The 16765-nt window shown below is 35.7% G+C and overlaps 3 protein-coding genes across 5 annotated transcripts; 1 reads left to right on the forward strand and 2 right to left on the reverse strand.

The window, feature by feature from the left end:
* Nucleotides 1-551: 551 nt before the first annotated feature.
* Nucleotides 552-3161, reverse strand: LOC104229175 (transcription factor TCP19). Of its 2 annotated transcripts, none has more exons than XM_070171001.1 (2): nucleotides 3078-3161; nucleotides 552-1911 (listed from the first exon to the last, which is right to left on the reverse strand). In XM_070171001.1, the coding sequence occupies exon 2, from the start codon at nucleotides 1885-1887 to the stop codon at nucleotides 808-810; it is 1080 nt and encodes a 359-aa protein (XP_070027102.1). In that variant the 5' UTR covers nucleotides 1888-1911; nucleotides 3078-3161; the 3' UTR covers nucleotides 552-807. The 2 variants fall into 2 exon arrangements, with proteins under 2 accessions (XP_070027102.1, XP_009780060.1); XM_009781758.2 differs by lacking the exon at nucleotides 3078-3161 and adding an exon at nucleotides 2184-2287.
* On the reverse strand, nucleotides 2796-16765 carry LOC104229176 (urease accessory protein F). 2 transcript variants are annotated; one of them, XM_009781761.2, is made up of 4 exons: nucleotides 16627-16765; nucleotides 16400-16507; nucleotides 7655-7942; nucleotides 2796-4273 (listed from the first exon to the last, which is right to left on the reverse strand). In XM_009781761.2, exon 4 carries the CDS (start codon nucleotides 4261-4263, stop codon nucleotides 3532-3534), a length of 732 nt encoding a protein of 243 aa, XP_009780063.1. In that variant the 5' UTR covers nucleotides 4264-4273; nucleotides 7655-7942; nucleotides 16400-16507; nucleotides 16627-16765; the 3' UTR covers nucleotides 2796-3531. The 2 variants fall into 2 exon arrangements, with proteins under 2 accessions (XP_009780063.1, XP_009780062.1); XM_009781760.2 differs by lacking the exon at nucleotides 7655-7942 and having other exon boundaries at nucleotides 16627-16763.
* LOC138888008 (uncharacterized) lies at nucleotides 7393-9367 on the forward strand. Its single transcript, XM_070169803.1, has 3 exons — nucleotides 7393-7885; nucleotides 8235-8311; nucleotides 8411-9367. The coding sequence occupies exons 1-3, from the start codon at nucleotides 7393-7395 to the stop codon at nucleotides 9365-9367; spliced, it is 1527 nt and encodes a 508-aa protein (XP_070025904.1).

Genomic DNA, 16765 nt, shown 5'->3' on the forward strand with positions numbered 1-16765 from the left:
GTGGACCACCACGCGGCCGCCTTGAATAGAGATCTGGGGCCCATTCTCCTAGATGTGGGGCATGGAGCCCTGCCATCCAAATGACCTAAATATATGGCCCACAGCTACACTCTCTCCTCTTGGCCAGCATACCATACTAGCTTTGGCCCACCACTGCGATAGCTGGACCCCACGTTATGCTGTATATTGACTAGTAATTCATTGACCCACACCCTCTTGAGATGGGGACCACTTCTTTTCCGCGGGGCCCACTTTCCACGTGCACTAGACGAATGTCACGTGCAATTTTGATGTAATCTAAGCGCACGGGGCAAATGACCCCATGAAAAGCACTAAACTGTGGCACTGCTACAAAGGGATTATAAAGTGTTACACGGCAATACAGGCACAAAGAATGGTCCCACGCTTAGTAAAAAAAAGAAAGGATTTAAAATCAATCCAACCTAAACAAAACCATTTTGCTTTTGCCAATCACATTAAGGATCACAAAAAAAAAAAAAAAAAAAAAAGCATAAAATTGAGTGCCCCAGCACTAAAAAGTATTTAGCAAGTTGACATCCAAAGTTAACCAACCTTTGTCATCAAAACAGAGCTACTTCAAAAGGAGGAACCAAATTCTAAAAGCTCAAGGAGTTATCTACAAGCAAAATATTAAAGCTAAGACCTAACTAAAAACATAGAAATGCTAGATGCTTATCCGTCAGATTAGATAACAAAAGACATGGAAAATTAAAACAAAAAAGAAACTAAAAGAGTACTTTATGGGCCTAGAACCCTAACCGATTTTCTGCCCCAACTGAAAATGTATCAGGATTTGGAGGAGGAAGTTTGATCATTTTCACTAGAACCAGAACCAACCATAAACTGAAGCTCTCTTTTGTCATAAATCTCCAATGAAAAATCCCTAAGCATCTGTGTAGTAGTAGTACTTGTGGTTGTAGTAGCGGTAACACCAGTAGAACTGGAACTTGGAGCCATGGCTGAAACATTCCCATCACTTTTTGACGAACTCACTTGACCTTCAGCAGCAGCAGAGACCCCTGCATAGCTAATTCCAGATACATAATTTGAAATGGGCCTTCCTGGAATATTATATATTGGGGTGGCCCACAACTGAGGTGGATACGAAGGCCCAGCAGTAGCAATAGTAGTAGTACTAGTGGGTGGCGGCTGCACCATAAAGAAAGTCGTCCCACTGGTGGTGGGTACAAGCCCATTACTAGAGGCCACTGCCCAAACAGGAAGGAGACTTTGCGGGGCAATTGGAGCCACTGGTGCAAAATTAGACGGCTCATGCACGTCATAAAACTCGCTGTTCGCGGCCCTTTTCCTCCTCTTCGTCGCGTTTTCTCCTTCGCTATTTGTCGCCGGCGATGTCGTCGGTATTTTCAGCGTTCCGTTAACTGATACGGCAATCGCCGGAACCGTACCCGTTCCGGTAGCTTCAATAATAGCTGGCTCGGCGCGTTCTAGAAGCCAACGTATAGTCTCACCGTCGGATTTATGGCCTAGTTCCCGTGTTAATTGGAAGATTCTAGCAGCACACGCCGCCGGCATCCGGATTCTCCGACCACGGCCTTCAACTTTCGTGTGCCTGTCTTTTGAGGATCTTTTAGCAAGCGGTTTTTCTACCTTTTGCAGTTGCATATTTAGCCCAACTGACATAGTGCCTCCTCGCAAATCGTTTTCTGCCGGCTCTTCCTTTAACAAAGGCACAATATCTGTTGACGGCGGCGGAGAAGGGACGACACGTTCAGCGTCAGTTACATGCTGCCCTACTGCTGTAATGGTGTATTCTTCAGAATCGCCGAGTAATGGATCAGCGGATAATATCTTCGAGTCGTTAACCTCGTCATTTTCCGGTTCAATGTTTTGTTTGTTCTCCATGTTGAAGAGAAAAGCCAAAAACAACTGAAATCCAAGAAAAAATGGGAAACAAAAGGATTAAACCCCAGAAAAACTATAGCCGAAATTAAATCCACAGAAAGTGTAAAATATGAAGAGAACAAAGGGTGTGCTTGTGAGTGACTAAAAATCAGAAAATGGGGAAGCGACTGAGAAGCAAAAAAATTCGTCGTTGGTTCTAATAGTTGACTGATAATTTTCTACAATGAAGAAGGAGCTTGAGAAAAAGAAAAAAAAAAGAAATAACAGTAAAAACGGATTCAGAGAAGATAACAGACCTTAGGGATGAAAAAGAGAGCCCCACTTGTTTACTGGGTTCCATACAAGGAGAAAGAGTAAGGGGCCCTCTTGCCAAACCCTATAAAGATCAGAGGGAAAAGAGTAATCCACGGCTAAGAATCTCAATGAAAAGATTGGGCCCCGAGATCTTGACACGTCACTGCACTTAGAAAACTAGAGTGGGGTCCATTCTTTGGGCCTTTGCTGTAAAATAACTGGATTTTGAATTGGGATATTCGCCATGACTTGTACTTGTTCTGCCTGGATAATAAATTGTCTCTAAATTATGTTGCTTAAAATTGGAACACGGTTTTTTCTTTTTTTATTTACAGAAAATGAATATAGCTGACATTTTTAATTATAGATATAATAGCATCGTTTTGATTTTGGGATTTTGGAGTTATGCACATGTATTGGTTCTGACTTGATATAGGTTGGCAAGCCATATTAAAATATGGAAACAGAACCCAGGCCATATCCAGTGCAACAATGAACATTTGGACAGACCTATTGCTGGCATTCTAATAACAAACAAAGTATAGAAGGAAGATAAAACAAAGAAGAGCAGGTAGTCGATTTCATAAAGTTTGTGAGAGGGCGTGTGATTTTTGTTCAAGAAAGCGAAAAGATTTGAGATTATAAAAAGTTTTTTTGGCACCAGTAAGAGGATATCAGTTTTTTAGTAGTCTTCATCATTCAACAATATATGCCTTTGAATAACAAGCAACCTCTGAAAACTTGAAGAATACACCATTTTATGCAAGTTTATGACCCCAACTTTTCCATCTTAAGAATTGTCCAAAGGCCATTCACTATCGACCTGCAATTCAATTGCATATTGGTTGAAGAATCTTTGCGGGGGGAAATGAATGGCAGAGAGATGTCGGTCTTACAAGCGAGCTGATTACTCCGATTAGCTTGCTGACCTAGCTAACTGCAGCTCTCACATTCTTGTACTTCCTCCTGATAACAAAGCATATCTGCAAGCATCACTCAAACTTTCTTGGATTGAATGTGGCCTCCTGTAAACAAACATATTGCTATAAGCCTTGTGGTTCATCAATAATGCTTTCTTGAAACAAACATAGTGGTGTAACCCCTGTAGTTCAAGTCAAGAGACATATCCATCATTCGAAGAAGAAAAATCACATTTTGGAAGTGTGAAAACCATATATCCTTCAGCAGTTCTAAGAGAAGCCGTCACTGTGGTTGGTGCCTCTGATTACACCCAAGCGAAAGCACAAGCTTGAAATGTTCTCAACAATTGTTTATGGGACTGTAGTATTAAGATCAATAACTTTCTCATCCACCCAAACCCCCGTTATCTTGAATCTTCAGTTCCATCATTCAAGAGCAAAAAAGCCTGGAGAACAAATAACCATGACAGCCCTGGACAGTATCAAGCAAAGGACTAGTCTGACATGCTTCTTGTACAGGACGGTTCATCCATTTCTTTGATAGTTCTTCTGCACTGGCAGCAAGCTGATGCTGCAATACAGCTGCACCTAGCGGTCCAACCAAATTGAGCCTTGTTGCAGCAGATACAACATCTCTCATTGTAGTAAACATGTAAGCCTTCTGAGAAGTTTCAGCATTTAATCCAAGAAGCCCACATACAAGTCCAAAAATGGGGGCATGGTGGAAACGGACAGCTCCGCTAGTCAAAGACATTTCTCGCATTGTTTTTAAAGACGGAACTTCCTGGAACACGGCGGCAGCTACCCTCAAAAGTGCTGATCCTTGTGAGATAGATGCTTTCCTACCAACTTCATTTGTTAGTGTTGCATCCAATATTTTGTCAAGTTTATACCATGTTTCGACATTAGGAGATGCATTCAAAGTATAGATGAAAGGAAGCAATAGACTTCCTGTATTCTCCAGTATATGGGTCACAAATGTTCGAAGGTCTTCAGGCCCAGAGACTAACCGAGCTTGAATAGCAGCCTCAAGGCCAAAAGAATGAGCAAAACCACCCGTAGGAAGAACGGAATCAAGCAATTGCCATTGGCTCCACTGAAGTAGTGATCCATTTGGTGCAAATTGGAGAGTGTCATCAAATTTCTCTACCACATCCTCCATTTTTAAAGGCCTGAGCAATTTAGAAGTCATAAGCAGGAAAGAATAACCAAATAAAAAACAGGAGGAAACAGCACTCCATGTTGAACCAGTCAGAATGGTCCAAGAAAGATTATGTAAATTAAGTTCACTTTTTGATAACTCTAAACAAAAGAAATCTTGTGCAATCAAATAGAAAGAGGAACCTTGTGCAATTAGATACATTGCCAGAAGTAGGAATAGATTCCTGTCCAACGAAAACATACTGAGGATCTTAATATTCAGATCAGGTTCTTACTAACAACCTCATGTCCAGCAAGCGAAATTGAACATTTATATCCTAGACAGATTTCTTCCATACACAATCTTAGAATCTACAACACCAAGGTTTCACCCACTGGCTACCCAGAAGCAAACAATTGTTACTTTAACACGCAAGGTGCTCTATATCATTGAGACTACCAAGATAATATCTGCGCAATCACATTGGACCGAGGAGCTATCTTGAGGTTAATTAGGCATCAAACTTATTAAAGCAGCTATATGTTTTAACAACTTATGGGATTGCTATTCTTAGAACTATTTGATTATAGACCATCCTTTCGTTCTTACAAAGTAGTCTTTAATTCTCTAGTTAACAGCAAATTAGTTAAGTTTGAGTATAACGAAGTATGGAAGAAACATAAAGTACTCCATCGTCACCATAAACTATTCACAATTTCTGGACTGCAAATCACTTTCGTTTCCATTTGCTGGACCGCAAAATCTGAAAAGCTTAAAGATTAAAAAAAATCTTCATTTTAGTGCTTTATGATGGATCTTAATATTTCTATATAATAGTAGATATCCCTAAATTTCACATGTTTGAGCTGAAGTTTTTCATTTAAATTTTATTTGCTTTATAGTTAGGTGTTATTTAATTTGTTAACATCTATCTATTTCATACTAAACATTACCTCTTACTAATTCTGTAATCGAAAGAGGCGGAAGAGTAAATAGTTAATTTAGGTATTGATAAATGTTAACTTTTATTTAGTGACATCTAACTCTTATATGTTAAAATTGATTGTACACTTATTTGTAATCGAAAGAAGCGAATATTGTAGTAATCAGTTATAACAAGTAGGGTAACCGAAAAGGACTTACTAAAAAGAGCAAGTTTTAGTTTAAGCATATATTTCTGGCTCTTTAATATTACTATTCTGACGATTAATTTGTATAACCGAGAGGAATGCAATTAATTGTTCAACTTAAGTAATGATATATAAATGTAATCGTTAGAGGCATTTATACATTTGTGAGAAATAGAAATTGAAGGATAATTTTACCTATTATATAATAGAAATATTAAGTGAAGTTATGATCCCAACACCTTTTTATTATATTTGTGAAAAACAAAATATTTTCTATTGCTCTATTCATGCATTTTTAGTTAGTTAATTCACAACTCAACTCTTCCTGGTTTTCTCAAATAGTAATTAAAACAAGAAACGTCTGTAGAATAGATAAACCAATCTCTGTGGGTTCGACATCTTTCTATACTATAATTTGACAGAGTACGAGTTTAAATTTTATGCACGCCAGACTCTCGTCAAATTTTTGGCGTTGTTACCGGGGATTGGCAACATCTACTTCAGATTAATTGTTTTGTTATTAATTTGAGAACTTACTATTATTATTGTAGCATTAGTATTATTGTTATCTTTGTTTTGTTTTTTTTGTTACTACTGTAATTATTGTTACTAGTAATGTCTTTCTAGAATCTCTTATTAACAATATTACTACTTACTGTTTTCGTATCATTTTTCTTTCTTCATCTTTTTAATTTTTATTTTTATTCTACGGTATCATCCTATTGTTTAGAGAGGCTAGAGGTTTGGAGACAAGCCCTTGAGTCTAAAGGCTTCAGGTTGAGCAGGACAAAGACGGAATACCTCGAGTGCAAATTTGGGGCCGAGCCGACGGAAGCGGGAGTGGAAGTGAGGCTTGACTCTCAAGTCATTCCTAAGAGGAGTAGTTTCAAGTACCTTGGGTCAGTTATTCAGGGGATCGGGGAGATCGACGAGGATGTCACACACCGTATAGGGGTGGGGTGGATGAAGTAGAGGTTAGCATCGGGAGTCCTGTGTGACAAAAAAGTGTCAACGTTACTAAAAGGTAAGTTTTATAGAGCAGTGGTTAGGCCTGCCATGTTGTATGGGACCGAGTGTTGGCCGGTTAAGAACTCACACATCCAGAAGATGAAAGTAGCAGAGATGAGGATGTTGAGGTGGATGTGCAGGCATACAAGGATGGATAAGATTAGGAATGAAGATATTCGAGAGAAGGTGGGCATGGCCCCCATGGAGGATAAGATGCGGGAAGCAAGACTCAGATGGTTCGGGCACATTCAGAGGAGGAGCACTGAGGCACCGGTGAGGAGGTGTGAACGACTGGCTGTGGTGGGCACGAGGAGAGGTAGAGGGAGACCTAAGAAGTATTGGGGAGAGGTGATAAGGCAGGACATGGCGCGACTTAGGATTACTGAGGACATGACCCTTGACAGGAAATTGTGGAGGTCGAGCATTAAGGTTGTAGGTTAGGGGGAAGTTGTGAGTATTTCTACAGCGCACTAGAGTGAGACTAGCCAGTTAGAAGTTAGTCTTAGGATGCTACTGGTCAGCTACTGATGCAGGGCTTTATCTGCTGGATATTATTATATCTTCCATCTTTTTCGTACTTCCTATATTTCTTATATTGCTGTTATTTTTATTTTATGTTATGTTATGTTATTTTATTATGAGTCTATTGATAGTACTAATATATCATCTCTTGTCGCTGTGTTGAGCCGAGGGTCTCCTGGAAACAGCCTCTCTTCCCCTCGGGGTAGGGGTAAGGTCTGCGTACATATTACCCTCCCCAGACACCACTTGTGGGATTATACTAGGCTGTTGTTGTTGGTATCATCCTATTGTTTCTAGGATCAGCTAGCTCATTTCATTAAAAAAACATATTTTATTTTCTATTTTTAATTAGTATCACTAGTTATATTAATTACTACTACTATTTTAATTATCCATTTTTTTCTTTTTAGTATCACCACTACTATTTTAGGAACTAAGTTTGATTTTCTTTCAAAAAAAAATTCTTTTCTTTAAGGAATTCAGGTAGTTTATGACTCGCTCTTCTACAAAAGAGTTGGCGAATTACGATTCAGAAATTGAAAAAACTCTTCGATTGCGCAGGAAAGAACAAACATCATCTCCTCAAAGTATAACTTGTGAAGAAATGGAGAATGAAGAGCTTAATAATAACCAACTTCCACCACATCAAGTGGAAGAACAGCTCGATGAGGTGGCTCCACGACATGATAGAATACTCAGAGATTATGCAAGGCCTGATCATTTTGAAGGAGAATCAAGTGTGAGGAGATCACCAATTGCAGCAAACAACTTTGATATTCGCATAGGCTTGATTCAAACCATTCAACAGTCATGTCAGTTTGCTGGTGTTGCGAGTGAAGCTCCTCACACCCATCTAATTGATTTTCTTGAATTAGTTGAAACTTGCAGGTATAATGGAGTCACAACAGACGCTATCAGGTTATGGCTTTTTCCTTTTTCATTAAAAGGTGAAGCAAAAACATGGTTGCGAAATCTGCCAAGAGGTTCAATCACTACATGAGACCAAATGACTCAGAAATTTCTTAATAAATATTTTTCACCTGCAAAAACATTTAAAATGAAGCAAGAAATCAATAATTTTAATCTGTATACCAAGCATGGGAACGATTAAAAGCAATGTTAAGAAAATGCCCACACAATGGTATCGAAGATCCTGACATCTTATATAGTTTTTATCATGGTCTTAAACCCTTTGCTAGAAATGTTATTGATGCAACATCAGGAGGATCCATAATGAGCAAAACCATTGCAGACGCTATGCAATTGCTTAATGAAATTTCAGAAAATGTTGTTCAATGGCCCTTTGACTGAATGATTGTTAAAAAACAGCAGGAGTCAATCAAGTGGAAGCTTGGAATTCATTAGCGCAACAAATTGCAACTCTGACACAAAAAGTTGAGGCCTTTCAGGTAAATAATCAATCATCATCTCAACTTGAGAATTGTGACGTTTGTGGAGGTAATCATCCCAATCATGAGTGTCAAGCTTCAACACAAAATGAGGAATAGGTAAATATGATTGGTTATAGAAATAATTACTCATTTGGTAGTCCCATGACACAAAAACATCCAGGATTTCAGTGGAGTAATCCTAATGGTGCTGAAAATCCTCAAAGATTTTTTAATCAAAAGCAGCAGGTACAAGGACTACTTGGTTTTCAAAATCAAAATAAAGGGCAACAAAATTTTCAACAAAATCAGCAGCAGCCCCACAGAGCCCATCAACAAAGCCTTGAAGACCTGATGTACAAATTCATTAAGGCTACTGACGAGAAGGTTGAAAGTCAACATTCAGCTATCAAGAATTTGGAAATTCAGGTAAGCCAATTAGCAACCCTCATGTCTGGGCAAATAAAAGGTTCTTTACCAAGTAACACCGAGAAAAATCCAAAGGAACACTTCAAAGCCATCTCTCTGCAGTCAGGTAAAACTCTTGATGATCCATATGCAGATAGACAAGGAAATCCACAAGAAGTTGAACAGGTAAATGAAAGTGAGAATAAAAGAGACTCTGAACTTCTAAAAGAACAAAAAGATAAAGGAAAAAGGGTACAAGAAAATGAATTGATGACAAATCCTTACTCTGTACCCCTCCCATTTCCCCAAAAGCTAAAAAGAGAAAAGCTTGACAAACAGTTCTCAAAGTTTCTAGAAATTTTAAAACAGCTTTACATTAACATACCTTTTACATATGCTTTGAAGCAAATGCCGGCATATGCTAAATTTCTTAAAGAAATTTTGTCAAGTAAAAGAAAACTGGAAGAAGTTTCAGTAATTATGCTTACAGAAAAATGTAGTGTTATACTTCAAAATAAGCTTCCACAGAAAAAGCATAACTTTGAAAAAGCATTATGTGATTCAGGTGCTTCAATAAATCTAATGCCTTTTTCAATTTTCAGAAAATTAGAACTTGGTGAAATGAAGGACACTGGTGTGTCTCTACAATTGGCTGATCAAAGTACTTAAAAACCGAAAGGAATACTTGAAAATGTCCTTGTTAGAGTTGATAAATTTATATTTCCAGTAGATTTTATAGTACTTGAAATGGAAGAAAATACTGAGGTACCATTGATTTTAGGCAGACCATTTCTTGCAACAGGAAGAGCAATAATTGATGTCCATCAAGGACAATTAATTTTGCGAGTTGATGAGGAAAGAGTGATTTTTGATATGCAGAAAATAATGAAATATCCTAAAGATGAGTCATCATCATCTTGTTTTCAAATTGATTTGTTGAATCACCTTGCAGATGAATATAAAGATGATCAACTGATTACTGATTCATTGGAAAGATGTTTGGCACAGTCAGGTACCACAAGTGATGATGACATCACAATCAGAAAAGAAGCTGAAATACTGGAAAAAAATTCTGAAACTGAGAAAGTCTCACTAGAAGAAGTTCAACCAAAAATTGAACTCAAAACTCTTCCTTCTCATTTGAAATATCTTTTTCTTGAACCTGAATTATTTCCAGTAATTATTTCATCTTCTTTGACTGCAGAACAAGAAATAAAACTAATGAAGGTGTTAAGAGAACACAAAAGAGCCTTAGGATGGACTATAGTTGACATCAATGGAATCAGTCCAGCTATTTGCACGCATAGGATTCTTAATTACAAGCCAATAGTCCAACCCCAGAGGAGACTAAACCCAGCAATGCAGGAAGTCGTCAAGAAAGAAGTGGTGAAACTTCTAGCAGCAGGTATCATTTATCCAATATCTGACAGTCCTTAGGTGAGTCCTGTACAGGTAGTACCAAAGAAAGGAGGTATGATAGTAATAAAAAATAAAAATAATGAACTCATACCTACTAGAACAGTCACAAGATGGAGAGTCTGTATTGATTACAGACGACTTAATGATGCCACAAGGAAAGATCATTTCCTTTACCTTTTATTGACCAAATGCTTGAAAAAGTTGCAGGCCATGGTTTTTACTACTTTCTTGACGGATATTCAGGGTATAATCAGATACTAATTGCTCCAGAAGATCAGGAAAAAACACATTCACATGCCCCCAAGGTACGTATGCTTACAGAAGAATGACCTTTGGACTATGTAACGCTCCTACTACATTTCAGCGTTGCATGTCGGCAATTTTCTCAGACATGACTGAAAAGTTTCTTGAAATTTTCATGGATGATTTCACAATTTTTGGTATGACATTTGAAGATTGCCTCTATTATTTAACTTTGGTGCTTAAAAAATGTGAAGAGACAAATTTGGTTCTTAATTGGGAAAAATGTCACTTCATGGTAACAGAGGGAATTGTTTTAGGACATAAAATTTCTGCTAAAAAAATAGAAGTTGATAAGACTAAAATTAATCTTATAGCAGGATTACCCCCTCCTACCACTGTTAAAGGTATAAGAAGCTTCTTAGGTCATGCAGGTTTTTATAGAAGGTTTATAAAAGATTTTTCAAAAATTTCAAAACCTCTGACTAACCTACTGATGAAAGATGTGAATTTTGAATTTTCAGATAATTGCAGGAAAGCATTTGTGATTCTGAAGGAACATTTGACTAATGCTCCAATTGTTATTTCTCCTGATTGGAGCGAACCATTTGAAATAATGCGTGATGCAAGTGATATAGCAGTTGGAGCAATATTGGGACAAAAGAGAGACAAGATTTTCAGGCCTATTTACTACGCCAATAGAACCCTCAATGAAGCTCAAAAGAATTATGCCACAACTGAGAAGGAGCTACTTGCAGTAGTATTTGCATTTGACAAATTTCGTTCCTATTTGATAGGAATGAAGGTTACAGTATTTACTGATCATGCTGCTTTAAAATATCTCTTAGCAAAGAAAGATGCTAGACCTAGATTGCTAAGATGAATACTTTTTTTGCAAGAATTTGATCTTGAAATAAAAGATAGAAAAGGTTCAGAAAATCAGGTGGCTGACCACCTATCACGTTTGGAAAATCCTCCAACTGAAACAACAGATATCAAGGAGGAATTTCCTGATGAGCATGTTTATACAATCGCTACAGTTACAAATCAGACACCTTGATTTGCTGGCATTGCCAACTACTTAGTTGGAGGATGGATCCCAAAAGATTTATCTTACAAACAAAGAAAAAAGCTCAAAAAAGAAATAAGATACTATTTTTGGGAAGATCCTGACTTGTTTAAATTTTGTGCAGTTGGTATGATCAGAAGATGTGTAGCAGAAATAGAGATGAACAATATCATAAGCCACTGTCATGATGGAGCTGTAGGAGGAAACTACGAAGGAAGACGAACAGCCGCAAAAATGCTTGAAGCTGGGTTTTTTTGGCCCACTTTATTTAGAGATGCAAGAAATTATGTCGCCACTTGTGACAAATGCCAGAGAAGCGGTAACATTTCAAAAAGGGATGAGATGCCTCTTAACTCTATCCTTATGTGTGAAATATTTTATGTTTCGGGCATTGATTTTATGGGTCCTTTTCCTCCTTCAAACGGTTGTGAATATATTTTAGTTGTTGTTGACTATGTCTCAAAATGGGTAGAAGCAATGGCCACTAGAAAAAATGATGCTCATGTTGTTTGTACTTTTATCAAGAAAAATATTTTTTCTAGATTTGGAACTCCACAAGTTATCATAAGCGATAGGGGAACTCATTTTGTAAATAAACAATTTGCTAGTTTGTTATCAAGATATGGAGTAACTCATAAAACAGGAACTCCATATCATGCTCAAACAAGCGGACAAGTTAAAGTATCTAATAGAGAATTAAAAAGAATTTTAGAAAAAACTATTGGTTCTTCTCGAAAAGATTGGTCTTTAAAGTTAGATGATGCTTTATGGGCATACAAAACTGCTTTCAAAACTCCCATAGGCACATCTCCTTATAGATTAGTTTTTGGAAAAGCTTGTCATTTACCCGTGGAACTTGAACATAAAGCATATTGGGCTATAAAGTTGTTAAATCTAAATTTCCCAGATGTAGGTAAAAACCGTCTGTTGCAGCTTGATGAATTGGAGGAGTTCAGATTTGAAGCATATGAAAATGCTAATTTGTACAAAGAAAAAACAAAAAAATGGCATGATAACGTCATTCGCCATAAGGAGTTTACAATTGGAGGCCAAGTTCTTTTGTACAATAGCCGGTTGAGATTATTCCCGGGAAAATTCAAGTCACATTGGTCAGGACCGTACATTGTAACAGAAGTTACCCCTTATGGTGCCATTGAAATACAACATACAGATGAGAGAGACAAATTCAAAGTAAACGGTCATCGTTTGAAGCCTTATATCAGCAGATTCTTCAACAAACAGACTTCAACAATCCTTTTTGCCTAATTTTTAAAATAAGTCGAGCTGGCGACGTTAAACTCAGAACTATTTTCTTTCCATCTCTTTAATTGTTTAAGTAATTATTAGTAGTAACATATAATATTTCCTTTTTAGTAAATTTATTTAATAAATTTAGTTTTTTTCCTTCTTATATAAAAAAAACTAAAAAAATAATAATAATAATTGCATGTTTGTATATATATATATATATATATATATATATATATATATATGTATGTATGTGTGTGTGTATTTAGTATGTATTAATATATTTTGCCATGATAAAGAAGCACTCCCATGATTTTGACAATGAAAGTTTTCTCCTATAATGAAAAAGAATATTTTCTTTGCCATAATCTTATCTTTGTTATATGAGAAAAACCTTGAGAAGCCATGGAAAAGGAAATGAGTCCAAAATCGAAAAAAAATCAGGGAAGCACCTTTATCTCCTTTTATTTTTTATTTTTTTTATTTGTTTATCATGAGGACATGATACTATTTAAGCTTGGGGTAGAGGAATATTTTTGTTATATATGTTTTTCTTTAAAGTTTTTTCTTTTTCCTCTATTAAAAGCAAAAGGTAAAAAAAAACTTGATAAAAATTGAGTTGCCTTATTCCTAAGGCGACTTATTTCATGTACTTACATGGATTTCTTGTTCGGTTCTTTGTCATGGTCGTAATATTTTGAATCGAACATTTTTTTTAGGACTTTTAGTTGTTTAATTTGTTTTGGTAAATAAGTTGGCTAAACTTGATTTGACTTGAAAAGCATGAGACTTAAAAAAAACGAAATTGATTAAGTACCAATCACGGGTTTTATGATTACCTTTCTAAGCTCATACTTACTTATTGGTGATTGAAATCATAATTTTTGTGGCTCCAAGTGTATTGTGCGGTTAGCTTATATTGTCTAGTTCTCCTGCTTATTTGGAAATCTAGAACTTGCCTTGAATGTGGTTTGAAGCGAAATTCTAGGTAGATCTTTGAGTTGAGAAATGAAAGTAGGCCTTCTTTGTTGAGCCATTGCCTAAATTAACCTACCTTGATGATCTTTATCCCTAGTTAGCCCAGCTGAGCCTAAATAAATTATTATTATTATTATTATTATTATTATTTTTGGTAGCCAAGCTTCAACTCTTATCTTGTTTGTTGTTAAGACTTATTATTTGTTCACCCAATTCCCTTTGGGCACTTTAAGAGTTGATCTAAATGTAAAAATCTAGGGGTGAGGTGTAATTGTGGAAAGAACTGATGTAAGAACAAGTATTTGAGCTTGTTGATCTCTTGAGATGTTTTTATAAAATAAAACAAAAGTTGCTTGTGAAAAAAAAAATGAAAGTTGTGAATGGGTTTAAAAAAGAAGAAGAAGAAGAAGGGGGATGTCGATTGCTTAAAGAAATATGGAAAACAGTCGTGCTTGAGCGATAAAGTAAAGTGTAGAGCCTACAGGGAATTTGAGTCACTATTATCCATATGTATCCTTTCGATCCCTAAGCCTTCATTACAACCTTGTAAAAGTTCTACATGATCTCAACTCATAGAGTCTTATATTAGTAGAGAATCACATTATAGTCAAGCTTATGGTAATTTCCAGTAGCTTGAGGTACTTTTTTTTTTTAGAGTAAGCGAAATTTTTTATTCTTGCCCTTCTCTGTTCTTTATCTATATATTGTGCAATATATGGGCATCTCTCTTCATCTAGTGAGACACACTTGGGATTAAAAAATTATTATGATTTCGATACTCAATAGGTGAACATGAGTACGGTTAAAGTTGTTTGAACTCGTGGATTAGTCTTAATTAATTCTTCTCTGTCAAAACTTCTCATGATTTCACTTAAAGTGTTTAGCTACCATGTTTATTTGATATTCTTTTTTGCTCGAGGACAAGCAAACATTTAAGTGTGAGAGAATTTGATAAGAGAAAAATATCATGCATAAGTTGAGCTGGAATCTAATTTTTAGTACTAATATTTTTCTCTTTCTTTGCAGGAAATAATTAAACTTATAAGAAAAAGGAACAATGAGAAGAAAAAGTTCACTTTCCAAATTTGCAAAGAAAAACTATAATGCTGAAAAATTAAAAGTAAAGTGGTTTATGCAACTTTACAAATGATGAAAGTAGTTGTGCACATAAAAAAACCCAAGACAAACAAAATGGAGAAAGAAAAGGGACAACCATTGCTGGAAAGAGGAAACCAAAAAGGAATAAAATCATTAGTAGCAAGTGGACATGTGCTACTTTTGAAAGAAAACTTTGTCAGCAAAACCAATTTCAAGACACAGTTTAATTTGCCAAGCAGATCCAAGTTGCTGTGAAATCAATTTGGCATTTGTTAATTGGCAACTCGGGCCAACTTAAATGAAAAGGCTGACAAAGTTTTATTTAATTGAAAAAGAAGTCCAGAAATAACGGGAAGTGTTGGGGAGAACTTGCTATAAATAGTTGTATCTTGAGTTGATTGAGGGCAGAAAGCAGAAGCCTCATTCTTGATCAACTCATTTCTTTCAATTTTCTAAGTTCTTATTTTGTGAATATTTTCTTTCTTCTTTTAGCCACTATACTGGCTTCATTTCTAGTTCCGAATAAATTATAATATTGAAAATTACTCTATCACCTGTTTTTAATTAAATAGGGGGAATTATTCTCTTGAATATTTCTTTCTATTTTCTTATTTAATGGGCAAGAATATTTCCGTTGTCAGTACTAACTCCATTATGGAGTAACTTTTCTTGTGTTGGGAGAGTGATGGATCTTAATATTTCTATATAATAGTAGATATTATCCCTCAATTTCACATGTTTGAGCAGAAGTTTTTCATTTAAATTTTATTTGCTTTATAGTTAGGTGTTATTTAATTTGTTAACATCTATCTATTTCATACTAAACATTAACTCTTACTAATTCTGTAATCGAAAGAGGCGGAAGAGTAAATAGTTAATTTTGGTATTGATAAATGTTAACATTTATTTAGTGACATCTAACTCTTATATGTTAAAATTGATTCTACACTTATTTGTAATCGAAAGAGGCAAATATTGTAGTAATCAGTTATAACAAGTAGGGTAACCGAAAAGGACTTACTAAAAAGAGCAAGTTTTAGTTTAAGCATATATTTCTGGCTCTTTAATATTATTATTCTGACGATTAATTTGTATAACCGAGAGGAATGCAATTAATTGTTCAACTTAAGTAATGATATATAAATGTAATCGTGAGAGGCATTTATACATTTGTGAGAAATAAAAATTGAAGGATAATTTTACCTATTATATAATAGAAATATTAAGTGAAGTTATGATCCCAACACCTTTTTATTATATTTGTGAAAAATAAAATATTTTCTATTGCTCTATTCATGCATTTTTAGTTAGTTAATTCACAACTCAACTCTTCCTGGTTTTCTCAAATACTAATTAAAACAAGAAACGTCTGTAGACTCGATAAACCAATCTCTGTGGGTTCGACATCTTTCTATACTATAATTAATAATTTGACAGAGTACGAGTTTAAATTTTATACACGTCAGACTCTTGTCACTTACAATCCCCTGACTAGCATCTAGAATCTAATCTCTAATAATTGATGATTTAGATAGACGATAAATCGTTATTCGTTAACAATATTTAACTTATAATTTTCACTAATCGTCTAACATACTAAATTAACTCACTGGCCATATTGAATAGCTAATTTGGATAAAAGGGTATACCTTAGATCAAATGATGTCAAATGCTCAAATTTGCGTGGTTAGAAATTGAAGCATGTAGTTTTGTTCATACAAGGAGTAAGTGAACAACTCTCAGTCTTCGAATTTCATCTGAACAATTCAAAACAAACAACATAAAGATTAATATATTACGTGGTCTGAATTATGATCACTTGAAGCAAATAAGACTGCGAATTTATTTATAGATATCAAGAAGAACTATGACCAACCTGTGCTGATTTTAATTAAACTGTGGGGAGTATTAGATTTCTACCGTTGGATGGGAAAGGAAGCGTTGAAGGTGAAAGAGAGGGAGAGACGCAGAAACAGAGACGGAGGAAGAAGCTCAGAATAAACTGATGGGCTAAT

Source organism: Nicotiana sylvestris, chromosome 3 (genome assembly GCF_000393655.2).
Source record: "Nicotiana sylvestris chromosome 3, ASM39365v2, whole genome shotgun sequence".
Lineage (NCBI taxonomy): Eukaryota > Viridiplantae > Streptophyta > Magnoliopsida > Solanales > Solanaceae > Nicotiana > Nicotiana sylvestris.